Consider the following 15,950-nt stretch of genomic DNA (forward strand, 5'->3'; position numbering starts at 1 on the left):
TGTGGAATACCAGCTCAATCTTAGTAGCTGCCAAGTCTGATCATTTGTTTTTAGAACCTGAACTGAAAACTGTAGTGACCTGTTTAAGCTTTGAGGGTGGGCACAGATCAAACCTTAGAACAGTTAAGATCCCCTGGCATTTCTGAGTATTGCAGACCTTTGTGTGCAATGTAAACCTAGATTGTGATTGAACAGGAGTAAGGCGTATGCAACCCGTTCTGCTAAATCTGTTTCTGTGAGCTGTTAGTGATCTGATAAACGAGCTTATCAATAGCCTGTTGCTGGATAAGTACTGTGCCCAGCCATGCACTGAGCAAGGAGCTCTGTCCTTCCCCATACACCCAGTCCATCCCCTTGCAGGAGGGCAGTGTGTCTCTGTAGTTATAAACCAGCCATGTGTGTCACTTACAGAGCAAGTGTCTAAATTTATCATCTCTTGCCTGGCCATGTTCCAGCTTTTCCCTTTTCCTATTCTCTCCTGCAGACATGACACCTCATTGATGGTGCATGTGTGGTATTACAGCTTGAGACGATTTTTTTAATTTTACTTTTTTTCAGAGCTGCCTTTCACTCTGCTTTCTCTTTCTCTCTCCACGGTTGTGCAGAAGTAAGAGTAATTCTTACTTCTTTTTTATTTTCTTTTTTTCCTTTTTTTATCTTTTGTTTCCTTTTTTCTTTTTCTTTTGTTTTCTTTAGTGGACTGAAAATCAAAGCTTTAACCCTTGGCCCTTATGCAAGCCTGTGTAGTTGCTGTCTGTCTGAATAGTTAGAAGTCATAGTATTTACTTTAACAATTTAAACACTCATATGCTTGTAAAAGTATTCCAAGGCCAGCCAACAATCTCTGCTTTGAATACTAAATAAAAGATTAGCACTCAAATATAACTGCTCATTGTAGTTCAGTATTAAAAGGTCTCTTAATTTGCAATAATAAAAGCCTTTTAACTGCACAAAAAGTAGTATTTATTCAGTCTGCATGCTTTTAAACTCGGATTGTATTTCAGGTAACAAAGTAAATTGAGGCAATGTTTTATAGCATCTCAAATTGCTATTGCTGTCTCTGCAATGCATTCTTATTGACTTTTTTGCCCAATTGGCTGATATTTGTCTAGTTGGCATTGCTGTTCTGTGGTGTCAAAACAGGGTTGGTATTAGATAGGTAGAGGACTGTACTTAATTTGGCTTATTTTATATGGGGCATCTCTTGCTAAGAATCAAACTTACTCAATATTAATGTAAAATTTAAAAACAACCTAAGTGTTTATTGGCTGTATGGATTCACAAAATGGGGACTTCAGAAAAATCAGTATAGTCCGAGTTTTTGCATCCACTGTACCTTAACTGTGTGCAATTGGAACTTAGATGAATTTGTTCTTCTGGTATTATCACATCTAATTGTGTTATTTTTGCATTTTTTAGGCTTTACTGCGATCACAACAACTAATCCCATTTGGTTGGTAAAGACGCGATTACAGCTTGATGCAAGGTAGAGACAATAGGAAACCTCGCTGCTGTGATAACATTGTACTCAAGTGTTGTGAATCTGTTCTGCACTCCAAAGTAGAATGAATTCTTAAACATTCAGCATTTCAGGTTTGCAAAGTTGATGCTGGTCTCTGTTCAAGTTATACTATCACTTCTCTTTTTTAATCTGTTCTGAGACATGCTTGAGGCACTGTAGTAGACTGACCAGCAAATTTGGAATGAATTACAAGGTTAACAGTTCCATTAAAATCATGTTCTACCAGCCATATGCTTGCATTTTCATTCAGTAATATGTTCTCTTTAACTGTTGAGCAAAACATCCCTGAAATATGGATTCAGTATTATAGCAAATGTTTAGAAAAAGACTTTAAACATACTTAGGTTTTTTTTTTTATTGTGGCTTTTTTTTCCACATACAATGAGTTCTAGCTTATACAAAAGAAAATACTTCGTTCATGGATAGAAACAGGAATTGTCCTAATATGGGATAGTCAATAAATTGTTTGGACCTAGCATAGAATTGACTACAGAAATGGTTTATTGTGAAACTTGTAATGAAAGTAGAATTTTATGCAAACAGGAAGGAAGACAGACTTCTGTATTCCCATCTATTTAAACATGTAGGGGAGAGACTGGTATGATGCCATATGATGTGTCCATATGATTACCATAACTCCTTAGAAGGTTATTCTGCTGTTTTATTCTGTGACTTGCTCACTCAGACCTCTGCTGGCACAATCCATGTGCCTGCACTTGCAGCTGTAGTGAAGCACATCTCATGCAGTGTTGTCATGGATTTGCACAGTTGTGTACAGTATTCTAACTACTTCAATATGCACAACTCAATTCAGTGTGCAAGCTCAGAATGGGAATACAACTTCATTTGCAAATACTGCTTGAAATAGGTATATGTCTAATGAGCATTTTCCTTGACATCAGCAGTGGCTTAGTTCAATCGAGCAACAGCTCCCACTGTTGCACTGGTTGCTGTGCCAGTTGTTTGCTGAAAGCTGTAATGCTGAGGGCTGCTGTTTCAACTCCTAGCCACTGAATGCTGTGGAGCTCTTTATTGAGGCAACAATTAGGGCAAACCCACTATGCAAAAGGAAATGGTCATTTTTCTCATGAGTCACTGACATTGATAGTCCATTTGGGAGTCTGTTTCCAAACAGTTTAGTCCTTTATTGCATGAGAGTTGGAGAGGCCTAAGGCTGCTCAACGTTTGTTTGTGATACTTTTTCTTTAGTCACTGTGTGAAGTTTGACTTGGATTCCATGTAATGCTTTAGCTGTGTTTAGTGCTGAAGGCCTTTGAGACTGTCAGGTGACTTGGAGCCCCTCAGCACCAGTGTTGGGTATTTCCTAGGTCTTCTTGTCACTACAAACCTGTTTAATTAATTTTCCAGTCTTGCTGGTTGCACAAGTTGATACTCGGATTTGTTTTCTCCTTTTTAGGAATCGTGGGGAAAAGCGAATGAGCGCTTTTGAGTGTGCCCGCAAAGTTTATCGCTTGGATGGCTTTAGAGGCTTTTACCGGGGAATGTCTGCGTCCTACGCAGGCATATCTGAGACTGTTATTCACTTTGTCATTTATGAGAGTATTAAGAAAAAATTACTGGAGTATAAGACTGCTGCTGCCATGGACAATGAGGATGAGACAGCAAAAGAAGCATCAGACTTTGTTCGAATGATGATGGCTGCGGCCACTTCCAAAACGTGTGCAACATCAATAGCCTATCCCCATGGTAAGTGGGACGTGTGCAGCTGAGACCCCGAGTCAGAACCTTCAAAGGGAGTCTTCTCCGTGAGATTTGTAGCCAACTTTGGTTTACTTTGCTCAAGAAATATTTCCCTGTCTGAATATCAGATTTAGCAGGTCAACATGAGTATAGTATTCAGAAATGGAAGTGCTTTACAGTGGATATCCAGCATGACCTTTCTTAGGCAATGTTTATTTTGCCAGGGTATAGCCCAAGGTACTCAAAGAGGTACTTTTTCAGTTGAAATCTTTCCATATACTCAGCAATTTTCCATGATGTGCCAGCAAGTTCTTGTCTCCCTTCTAGGGATGCAGGCTGCCTAGTTTGTGTGTCAGTTGCACTTGATCTTCCTGCAAAGTAGTTCTGTATACATTGCTTGTTAATGAACTGAGTACTGAACTAATGTCAACTTCTGAGCTAACATGTAAGCCCAAGCAACAGTCCTCTTCTGGATTGTAGAACTTCTGAACTTGCCTAGTTTAGTCAAGTATCTAATACTTTCTCTCTTCTTACACATACTTGGTTTGCTACTCTGTTTGTTTTCTTCCTCCTTTTTTTTTTTTTTTTTTTTTAAAGAGGAGTTGTGAGATTGAGAACTTGGGGAGGGCTATTTAAAAATCCCTGATCAGTTGCTGGGAAAAATAACGAAAAGTGATGAATGTACCCACTCAATTTTTCTTTTTTTTCCACTGGTTTTCTTTATACAGAGGTTGTACGAACAAGACTAAGAGAAGAGGGAACAAAATACAGATCTTTCTTCCAGACACTCTCTTTGCTTGTGCGAGAGGAAGGGTATGGCTCCCTTTACCGAGGTTTAACTACACACCTGATCAGACAGATTCCAAACACGGCTATCATGATGTCCACCTATGAAGTTGTAGTCTACTTACTTGATGGATAGCAGTGTGGCAAGGTGAAAGAAGGTGGAAGACTGAAAGACTGGAGTGGACCACTGAATGTCAATGCCAATGTGGTGGGCTAAAGGAGCGTTGTATCAGGAACAAGCAGCTGTGGACAAAACAGAAGGTTGATTGTGGGCAACTCTGAATAATTTTGCTGCCTTTATTGTGTGGTCTCATGTCAGTGTGACAAATGGGAACTGCCCCTTAGGGAATGCCTTCATACATCTCTTAATTCAGAATTATTCTTTTCATCTAGACAAACTAGACAAAGCCATTGAGTCATCTTCAGAGACCTGATGGGTGAGGGAGGGGACATGAAATATGTTCCTGGGCAGTCCTATTACCTTCTCTTAGTGATTGCTCTCAAGTACATCATTTTTGTTCTGTTTTACTGCACAGTAACCTATGGGAGGAATGGGCAAGACAGTACTTTCATAGTTTTCTATACCTGACACTTCCGTTTAGTTGCTCTGAAGATTCATAAAGAGACTGAGGTAGTGTGGTAAGTGTGTAAAGTTTTCCATGTTGCTACCTCAAGACAAAATATGGTGCAGGGACCCAGAACAGTTATTTCTTCACTACAAAAGGTGATACCTGTTGTAGCTTTTGGGTTTGATTGTTCTTTTTTTTTTTTTTTTTCCTTGATATTTGAGCAGTGTTGTAGGTTAATGAGAGAGAGTCTGATTGTTCAACTCTTCAGGTTATCAGTCTGTTAATGTTGGTGTATGTGGACTCCTGGTCCTGCTGCATCATGCTTTTTCTTTTCTGGAACTTTTCCTAAGTAAGAGAGGCCTATGAAACATTGTCCTGTATCATCAGTTTTCCTTGCCAACCTGTTCAGGTCTCTCACACAGCTAAGGAAGTTGCTGAATGCCACTTTATAGCCTTTTTAAGGATTTGTAACGTGATGAGAAATGTCAACTAATCCAGCCTCCCATTTGTGAAGACAGGATTCACTCAGTTTCATGCTGCCTAAGCACAAGCTGTATTACCCTTAAATATCTGGCAAATCCTGCCTTGGATTGCCGGTGTTTATATGGGAGTACTGGGGGAGAACACATATCACTGTGGCTAGGGTGACCAGAAAGCAGAAACCAGTTGAAGTTGTGATAGATCTTGTCAGTGCAGACAGGCTCTGTGCAGAATGATGGAGAAATTGTAAATAGTATTTTCTTGAAAGCATTCCCCCTGATAAATGCTGTATCACTTCTGTCAGCTTGAGCCTGTGTACTGAGCTATAACCTTGTCCTCCACATTGTCTGATTATTCAGGCATTGGTTTTGTTCTGTAAGCCAATTGCAAAATAATGCCTTGCATTCAGCAGTGAGGCTTAGCTGGCTTATTCTGTTGTAATTTACAGAATTTTTCAAAATCATACAACTGGAGTGTCAAGCAGTTTAATGTTACAGGAAGTTTTACAGCTTTCCAGACAGATATCTTCTCAGTCTACATCCATTATCCTTATGAGAAAGATGATCATTTAGAAGTTGGGGTCAATAGCTTTCTCCATAAAAATGCTGCTACACTGGCATGGACAGAACTGTGCTCTCAGCTCTTCCAGTGTGGTACTTCAGTACACTTGAACTGTGCATCATGTGCAATGGCTTTATTTTATGAATGACTTCTTATGCACTTTGTGGCCTTCTTAGGGCTTATGACTTTTCTTCCTCTTACTGATTATCTGGAATCAAACAGTGTTTGAAATATGCAGTTTGGTTTTAAACCAAGCATGTGGTTTAATTCCTGTGTAAGCTGTGCAGGAGTTTATGCTGTAAATCCATAGTATCTCTGTGGCAATGGTTCTGTAGGCTCTGTGTAAAACCTCAAAGCTTGCAGAACAGTCAGTCTGGGTTTTTCTCGTTTGCTTTCCTTTATTTTGACCCTTGTTATGTTTTCCATACAGTGTCAAAGTATTTGAGTATTTCATGTAATTCTCTGTATTAATTGCTCGTCCTCTAAAAGCCACCCATAGTAAGTACATTGACCTTGCAGTTCTGTATTGACTTCCCTGCTTGGAAAATGTTCCCTTTTTAAAGACAAGACAGCATGGTCTGAGGGGTGACCATAGTGAACTTGATTGTCTCAAAGAGTGAAAGGAGTGCTTAAATGTTTTAAAGTGGGCTTTTTCTAGTGATCTCTCTAGGAAAAGACTGGAGTACTTATGACTGACCTAAGCCTTGATGTGATGATTTTGTTCAGATAAATACATGCAGGAATAGTGACCTACTGTAATTTTTGTGATGTAGAAGGTGGGTCACTCCTCAGGTTATGTAGATTACTCAGTCATAGCCAAAACTTAAATTGGCAAAGACCATACTCAGATTTGGTGAATACAGTGAATAAATACCTGGAGTAGCCTAGGCTTCGTGAGAGTTTCTCTCCTCTGTTTGGATACCTTGTCCCTTGGTTCTGTGTTTGACTCCCATTCCTGGGTATTCCCTGGGTACTGTGTGTGTGCCTTCTCTGGGTAAGAGCAGAGCCCCTGGAGGTGGTAAGTAGGACGATTTAACAAGGACAGTTGAATATGGGAGATAACAGCTAAAAGCAGACAATCAGCTCATTATTCCACCTCTATAAAGGATGTTCCTTGCAGCTTTGTTTTGAACTTCAGGGGTAGATCGTTTTGTCTTCTTTTGCATAACCAAACATAACCCAAACATTTCTTGGGATTTGTCATTATTTTTAAACTACAAGTACCTGCAAAATTACCTCCGATACATTTCCCAAAGATCTTTAAATTATTTATGTAGTTTTCTTGATATTTATTATAAAAACTTAAGGGAAATAACAAGATGCTTCATTCAATAATATCTTTAACTACAGAGCTGAAAGCAGTGCATTTAAACTTGGTCATCTTGATTTGTATTAGGATGCATTTATGTCCCACTTGTGCGTGCTAGACGACAGGACGTGTGAAGAGCTCTTTAGTCAGGAATTCGTTCCCCATTTCCCTGGCTGTGCTCGGAGCCGAGGTTGGCGCGCGGCGGGGCCGCAGCTCCGCGGCGCGGCCGGCAGGTGGCGCGCGCTCCGCGGGATCGCGGCAAGCGGGTCCCGGGAGCGGCGCCCGGAGCCGCCCCGCTCTGCCCGCCTGGAAGTGCGCTTACCCCAGCGAGCTGCGGAGCTTCCTGGTGTTGTGGTTGTAACCGAGACATCGCCTGTCCGCTTACCCATCTCTGCCCCTATCTCTGTTTACATGACGCACTCCGCATCTTCCCTTGCTGATTGAGGTGTTAATGACAGCGGATCGTTTGTTCGTTAATGACAGTTTCTGCTAGTCTGCTTTTCTTACGACATTTGCAACATTCCTCAGACTGCAGCATTGTATAAGAATGCTTCCAGAGACAAGAGTGGAGAGCTTTTATAAATGTTGCTTCCTGTTTAAACGGTTCCGATTTGGAAAACAAGCTGAATGCTGAAGTGTGCCTAGGTAAATGTACTACTTTTTTCAACTTTCTGTCTGTTAAGACTGAGTTATGTAAGTTTTTTCAGTTCTTCTATTTAAAAGTCTGCCTACCCTGCATATGTGAACATAACTATGCCCTCAGAGTCATAGCTAAACACTCACAGATGACAGATTGAGAACACTTCAGTACTCATGTGAGGTTTGCTATTATTCTTGCATACATGTAGTTGGCTGTAAACTGTGTGCATTTACTCTGTATTTATATAGTTAACTTTTTGTTTGGATTGCTTTAAACTTCAAAGCAAATTAAAATTATGTGCTTCTACTCAATGTTGCCTGCTGTGCTAAACTGTACACTGTTTTTAACCTTGGAATTTTTCTATTATTGATACATACCAGTGCCTGCACAGTTATGATTAAAAATGAAAAATTCATTAACCCAGTGAATCATTTTATCTTGTACCATTTTATAGTAGCTGAAAATAAGGTGTGTGTATTGTACCTTTAGTGTGGCCTTTTTGGAGGGATTCATGGATGACTTAAGCAGTATGTGTTGGTGCAGTTGGATTTGAACAGAGTTACCTCTACAGAACCAAGCAACCCTGTCTTGTCAACTGAGATTCAGGAGCTGGTGACCACAAAACTTGTGTCCATTTGAAGTGCCAGCTAGCATAAGCCACTGGTGACAAAACTGAAGGGCAGTAATTCCTTAAAATGCTCAGAGTTAATTGCATGTGAGGTTATAACCAAGTCCTTGAACCTGACACACTGTTAGATTTTGATATTGTTCTTCTTACAATAGTTGGTGTTTGATCTGAAGTCTGTCCTGAGCTTCCTCACAAATCATTCTGCAAAGTCATACATGGATTTTGTTTGATGAATGCTGTTTTTCCCCCTCAGTGTGTGTTCTGGAACTGAGTCTTTGCAGCCTGTAATACAGAGGCAGGCTTGATGTCTCTGATTTGATTCTTTCAGCCATTCAGAACTACTTCAAAACTTGCATTAAATCAGCACATCTGTGATAGCTTTTTTCTTTCACTAGGTATTACTGTGAATTGCCCTACCTTGCCACACTTTCTAGCTCCCAGGCCAGCCAGGCTTAGAGGTAATCAGTCTGCTGGAACCAGTAGAGACAAAGAGTGTTCTTATCCCTGACACATCTGAAATTATGCCTCTAACTGGCATAGCTGTAATTGTCTCTAATTGATCTTTCATTTTTACCCTGCAAAGGAGGCACTTTGGCAGGGCAGAGCTCAGGGTAAGTCTGTGGGGATGTTTTGAAGTTCATGCTGCTTTACAACCCCTTCTGCTAGAGGGGTTATGTTGAGCATGCCATGGTCAAAAAGGTTGTGTGTAAAATGAAGGTGTATTTAAAGTGCTAATTGGTTATGACTTGGCATTAATGCAGCAGTGCAGTCTGACAGATGCAGCCCAAAAGCACGTGAGGCTTGACAATGATGTCTTTCACAAAGGAAAGCCCTTAAATTTGATAATGCACTTACACTACAATAAAATGTACTTCCAAAGACAAACACTCCCTTCATCTTGTATGTGCTGCTGCCAGCCACTGTGCTCTGTGCTGAATCAAAACATCCTTATCTTCTTGCACAGCTTCTGTAAAAGGCAGGAAATGTCAGGACTGGAATCCAGTTTTCATGAGCAAATTGATGCAAACAGAATGGTGTCTTGAACTGTAAAAGGCGGATGGGAGCACAGGATCTTCTGTTTGTGTAGATGGAATATTTCAAGGGGTGCTCCTAAGACTGGGCTCACTGCTGCAGACACCTCAGTGATGAGGTTGTGTGAAGTTGACTAGAAGCTTTCCAAGACAAGCTCAAGATGGTGAAATGCTAGTAATTCCAGGTAAACCTCTACAAAGGCAATGTTTCCTCCATTATCTGTGACTGTTTGAAGGTTGATAGCTTTTTCTAATCCTGCTCTGTAGCACACACTGGGGATGGGACTGAGGATGTGCATGTTGGAATTGTCTGGAATGCAGCCAAAATGCAAAGCACTCTGTTTTGAGACTTGGTCATTCCCCCAAACTTCTAAAATGCAAGGTGCAAGTGAGGCAGCAAATACCTTAATGTAGGAGTGTCACCTTGTAATTAGAGACTAGATAACATAGAACCAGTATTTTAAAGGGAAAACAATTAAATAGCAAAACTACAGACTTGTGTCTATGGCAGAGTTCTAGAATACGCCCCTCTTTTGCAAAGTGTGTTACTGATACAAAGGTAACTGGCCAGTAAGCAAGAATTGCTGGTGTTAAAATAAGCTGATGATTATTTGTGATCATCTGTGTTTCACATGAAGTAAATGCAGGAGAGCAAATCCATATGAGGGTTTTGTGGAGCTATGGGATGTGGAGCCACAAAGGAAATCTCTTGTTTATTCCTACATGGGTAAGGTCTTGGCTAAAAGAGCAAGTGTTTTGTAATGGGCACTACTGGATTGCTGGTGAATACTGCAAGTTCTTGATGGCCTCTGAAGAAGACTTTGACAAAAACTATTCTTGGTATTGTCAAAATCATTTGGTGTGGTCAAATTTTTTTTCTCTCTCTCTGTGGGTATCTTCAAGCAGTTAATCACTGTAACTGAACAATAGGAGTTATTACATTGCTGATCTGAATCTGTCCTGGTCCAGTGCTACGTGATGATTTTCTGGCAGCATTAGTTCTGTCAGTGTGTGACATTGTCATACACTGAGATGGTAGGGGAGAATTCATGGCTTTCATAGGGGATGTTCTGGGCTGGTTCATCCTGGTGCATTCCTGTTTGCATGTAGTGAGGGAGAGTTTCTGCAATAAGCAGAGCTTTGGAGTACTGACTGGGGGAAGTGTGTGGGCATTGTAAAGTTTTCAAGGGAACTTGGTGAGAAGCTGACCTTGCCAAGTTACAGGCTGAGAATTTTGCTGGAAAGCATAAAAATCTGGAAGTTGGACACATCTGAGTTAGAGCAATACAAAGCATTATCCTTGCCATAACAAGAAGAAACAGGTAAAAATAGAGTGGAAGAAGTGAGTAGGTAATGTGGTTGGATTTGGCTTTATTAACATTTTTGTGATTTTGGGTTAGATGTGTAACAATATTTTTAAATGGGAAAGCTGTCCCCTTTGTCAGCAGCTCTCACCCAAGGGAAAAAAGCTCTCCAAGTACAACTTGGCAGAATTTTTATCCCAGTTTAGCTGTGCTAGATCCTTCCATTGAGAAGGTAACATTATGGATGCTTTTTAGGGCTACATCAGACTCTGTGCTGTTTCTAGCTCCTCAAGGCCTCCACAAGAATGCAGCAGAAATGTTTCTGTGAACTCAGGTCACCTCCCTCTAAAAAGAAAAGGCCAGTTCTCTTAGGACTGTTCAGTATTCTCTCAGGATAGACTTTGGCTAAAATGAGCACCAGCAAGAGCCTTTTGGATCTGAATGCTGAAGGGAGAGCACACGTCGTGAGAGAAGGTGCTCCCCAGTTTCTGTATTTATCCTTTAGATAGGAAAAGGAAGTGAATGCTGAAGAAATAACCCTGTTCTTGCTAAAGCCCAGTAACTGTGAATCTGTTCCCAGAAACAGGTCATTCTTCAAGGAATTCTGTGAGAAGTCACAATGGATGTCCTGAGGTATTCTCTTTCAGTCTATCCAGGAGTGAGGTCTGCTTGGGGAAAAGTTTCCCTCCTCATTCCCTGGAAATAGTTGAAGACAGATCCTGCTGTTAAGACTTTCACTGACCACAAATGCTACTTCCTGCAGAAAATTCTTAATGATGTGCAAATAACTTTTTTCCCTCTGGCTGCTAAAGGCAGGCAAGCTGAATTTGTTTCTAAGCTGGTAAGTTTTCATTATAGTTCTCAGTTACCTTTATTGTCTTCTGGATGTATTTTTTCCATTCTGTCTCTTCTGGAATGCAGTTAGCAGCAAAAGTTTAGAGTTCTGTTACCCTGCACTGCCACTGTAAATGTTTCTGGCCTTTGCAGTGACTTGCAAGTTGATTTGGGGAGTTCCAGCTGCATTCATGCTGGATATGCTTAGAGACTTGGAAATTTGCTATGAATTACTTGAAACAAGAATGATCTATTTTCACTGACACATTTTCCAGAGAGACTACTTGAGGGGAAATACTGAAAAATGACAACCATTCAGCTCTGCTTGTAGGGTGGTCCAGTATTATTCCCTAATTCGTTCAGGCAACAGACAAAGATTTAAAGTGCTTTCTTTGCAATATTAAAAAAAAAAAAAATCACAAAACCAGTATAAAAAAATATTGACCTTTCCCCATTAGGGAGAAGAATATCTGCCCTAGTCCCTACTTGTTATAAACCAAGGAGACCACTGCCAAAACTTTATAGCTGGGATGTAAATGGAATATTGCCTCTCGAGCAGGAGCAGCTCAGATCTGTTAAAACCACATACACATTTGGACACACAGGGCTGAACCAGTCAGAGCCAGCATTCCCAGAGCTCAGGACAGCCAGAACTGAACTTTCTTCCCACCACCTTCTTTCCCAGTATAAAAGATTGTTTCCTTATGGCAGGGCAGGGACACTGGAGTGGTCATCAGGTATGACGGAATATTTCTGTGGACAGCATTCTTGTAATTCTCAGGATCCAAACTTTTCACTTGGGCTGTCACTTATCTCACCCTTTTCACCCTCCATGGAAAGGTGATCAGCATTAATTTGGGAGGGATGGGATTTTTAGAGATTGCAGATATGGAAAGGTACTGAAAGTTGAGTAAAAGCATGAGAATTCTGACTTTCCAGAGAAGACAAAACTATGTGACCATCCCCCTTCTTCCCAAAGAGCTCAAGAAAGATACATCTTTGTGAAACGTTGAGCTTTATTCATCCCTAGCTGTGGAAAAACCTGTCACTCAAAAGGAGAGTTGGCAACATGTGGTGGCAGTATCTGCCATGCTTCGTATTCCTGAAGAGGAAATAAGATTCAGCACTGTAAATTTCTTCCTAAAGTAGGATTCATGGAAAGAGACAGCATCTGGAGAAAGCAGGGAGTTTCAGCTGCTTCTTCAAGTCCCTGGGATGAACAAGGCTCTGAACTGCACTCAGTGTTACACAGTATATACACATTGCTCAATTATATCCCATCTTTCCAGTTTGTTTTTTCTGAAAAAGGAGTAGAGGAACTTTCCCAGCACCTGGTTTCTCCTCAGCCTCATCTCCACCTGCAGCTTGGAGGGGAGATGGAACAAAGCTGCAGCAATTCCCAGGCCGCTTGATGTACTCCTTCCCTCTTTGCTTGAGCCAGATGTAAAAGTAAGAGGGATAAAGGGTGACTTTAAACTGTTAACAAGGAACAAAAACTCCTCCTAATTTGACTCTGCACCTCTTTACTAGATGTCTGTGTTTTTCTTTCAGTTGTAGATTTTGATGATAAAAACGGTAATGGAGAAAACATTATTATCTCACTAAGTACAGCGGTTTTTCTACAAGAAAACTGAAGTGGCATCGCAAAAAAAAGCTTGTAACAGAAACATCCACAACCATCCTGAGCTGACAGACTAAACAGCATTCTTGGGACTGAGCAAGAAGCCTGGCAGTCTCTGCTAAAGGCAGGGTAAGAGTGGAATATCAGCAAAATCACCCTGAAAAATAATAGGTGGGCTATATATAAGAGAAGGAAGAAATGGGTTAGGTTGCAAAGGGCCTTAAATTTGTCTTGTTCCAACTCCCCTGCCATGGATAGGACACCTCCACTAGACAGTGTTTTTTGTACTGACCTTGGCTAATTCACTCTCTTACATGAAATAAAGGCAAAGAAAAAGGAAAATAATTGAGGTATTAGTCAGCTGAGCTTTGCATAAGGAAAAATGAATTTATCAGCTCACTCCACTGCAGGGAACAAACAATTTAGCAGTAGTGTTCTCAAAATGGTTTATTATGCTTAAGTAGGTTTAGAGGTGCTTTCTACAGGAAGGACTGATGAGGTGACCTAATATGAGATGATTTTAAATCTCACCTATAGTCTTCTATGGAATTACGTCGAGGGAATTTGGATTATGATGAATATTATTACTGCAACATTGAGGAGTGTTAATCATGAACAACCTGGTCTAGTGGGAGGTGTCCCTGCCCATGGCAGAGGGGTTTGGAATGAGATGATCCTTCAGCTATCTTCCAACCAAACCCTTCTGTGATTCTATGAGCAGGACCTCTTTGTGCAAGTGACAGATGTGCACCTTTGGAATGTCAGCTGCCCTCTGAGGCCCCAGTTAATGCAGAATGTTTTAGGTTACTATTAGTGCATGCAAGTTAATTTTTTGCAAACTAAGTAAAAAAAATGGTGTAGTCAAACATTCTTGATTTAGCTTTCTCTTGGTTTAATTTTTGAAGATTTAGGAGTGTTAGTGGGAAGGGAAGCATTTCTACCTGTAATGTCTGAAGTACAGAGCTGTAATTTAGCCTGTTAAGTTGAAGCGTTACCAAGTGGTTCCTTGTGAAAAAACAGTCTAAGTCCAGGAAGCCCAGAGAGACTAGTGAAAATATTTCTGTTTTTGTAAAAGGTCATTTTGAACTTTTGACTCTGAAACTGGGGGCTTGTTCTTGACCTTGGCATTTCTGATCTCTGGACTGAGGGTGATCAAGAATATTGAAAACAGAGCTATAGAGGAGTACCCATTTTCACTTATGGAAACTGATAGTCTTTCAAGTATGTGAAAATCTGATCCAGCTTACAGTGGGTTTTTTCTGCCAGCCAACCCTCCTATTCACAGTGTAAATGACTGCACTTCTCCCTCTGGGCAAAATGGTGAATTTGTTCAGGCCCAAATATGTCTTTTCATTATGCAACTTTACCCCTTTCTATCAAAAGCAGCTTTTTTTTCCATGCAGTAACATGGCTTCCCCACTGTTTTTCTAGTCGTAAGAATTTCAGTGCAGAAACTGTGGTGTGGTGTATTGGGAATTGCTGCCAGCTAAAGCAATTCCAGTCATTGTTCTCCCAGCTGTATTTCTACCCCTCTGTGGACCTCCCACTTCAGCTTTCCCAGGTTAGTGGGAAGTCAAGAATTAACAAAGGTAAAATTACATGAATGCCTAAAAGATTAATATATGCTGATTATTTCCTTCTTTACAGGGAATCAAATATCTCCTGACATGAACAGAAAGTCTCTAACATGGTGAAAAGTTTGATACTGCTTGAGAAAGCACTTTGAAGGTTAAAGACAATGTTAGTATCTTACAGTGAGAATTATGTGCAGCACAGTAGGGTCACTGACAGTAAACCATGAATGGGCCATAGCACTTACAGAACAGAAGTACCACATAAATTCACATTCATAAATAACATCTGGAGTCCCATAGGGCAGCAAAGGAAGTATACTTGAGCTTTCTCATATTTTCCCTCCGTATGTGAAACATTATGAGAATTACTTCTTATTTAAGGTGACTAAATGTAAAGGGATGTACATATAAATTACTGAGATCAAGCTCTTGGGGCTGTATTTTAACATTTTGTTGAGCTTATTGTGATTGAGGTTCATTCTGTATTTGTAGTTTCTGATTATGTCAACCTAACTGTCAATCAGAAAATCTTGACCCATGCTGCTTAAGATGTATTTGGCACCTAACAGCAAGTTGTAGAATTAACAAATCAAGTGAACTATCTACTGTGCTTCCTACAGAGTCCATTTGCAGAGCTCTGTCTGAAATGGCACTGCCCTCCAGAGATGAGGATGTAAGACACTAGAAAGAGGTGGTGTTTTATATGACTAGTCAATATAAAAACATGATTCAGAGTGGGAATTCTAACAAAAAAAAAAAAAAAAAAAAAAAAAAAAACCCACAAAGTCATGACCCAGATCTTGAATAGCCTGGAAAAAGCTTGAATATATCAGTGTATGTTAGTGCTTTTGTTCACATGACTGATAAACATTTGGAAGTGGATATGACTTGAAAGGGAGAGTCTTTAGTAGGTCACACTTGTAGTAAATTTTCATTGATGGTATTTTCTGTACAGGTTGACATTAAGGATAATTTTTGTGGTTGATAAACCTGGTCAATTCTAGTAAGTCAGTAAGTTGTTTATGATATGAGAGTATCTAATACCTTGTGCTGGTGGCACTGCTGTTTAGATAGCTCATAATGTATCTCTCAAGGATTCATAAAATTTGCAGAAAAGGGACCTTGATGTACAGATTTAGTATTATTACTGAAAAACAGTGTGATTTGCAGGTGGTTTATGGCTTAAAAGTGGCCTGGGAATGATGGCAGAGAACTACACAGCAGGACCTTAAAGACCATTGAAAAGATAAGTCATTTTTTCCAGTTCAGAACTATCCTTGCCCAGCTCCCCAAAAGGGCCTTGCCACTCAGCCAGCCTGGTGTAAACCTGTCTTGTTACTGTTCTGTGACTTTTGTGCAAGGCTAGAGTAGCTACCAAAGCACCCACAAG

The 15,950-nt window shown here is 40.3% G+C and overlaps 1 protein-coding gene across 1 annotated transcript in view; it reads left to right on the forward strand.

The window, feature by feature from the left end:
* SLC25A36 (solute carrier family 25 member 36) overlaps positions 1-7,987 on the forward strand; it is a 30,888-nt gene extending 22,901 nt beyond the window's left edge. Inside the window, exons 5-7 of the mRNA XM_053986202.1 lie at positions 1,420-1,486; positions 2,940-3,229; positions 3,952-7,987. Coding sequence (XP_053842177.1) covers positions 1,420-1,486; positions 2,940-3,229; positions 3,952-4,145 — 551 coding nt within the window. The 3' untranslated portion in view covers positions 4,146-7,987. The remainder of the gene's footprint in view (positions 1-1,419; positions 1,487-2,939; positions 3,230-3,951) is intronic.
* The last annotated feature ends 7,963 nt before the right edge of the window (positions 7,988-15,950 follow it).

Source organism: Vidua macroura, chromosome 10 (assembly GCF_024509145.1).
Source record: "Vidua macroura isolate BioBank_ID:100142 chromosome 10, ASM2450914v1, whole genome shotgun sequence".
Taxonomy (NCBI): domain Eukaryota; kingdom Metazoa; phylum Chordata; class Aves; order Passeriformes; family Viduidae; genus Vidua; species Vidua macroura.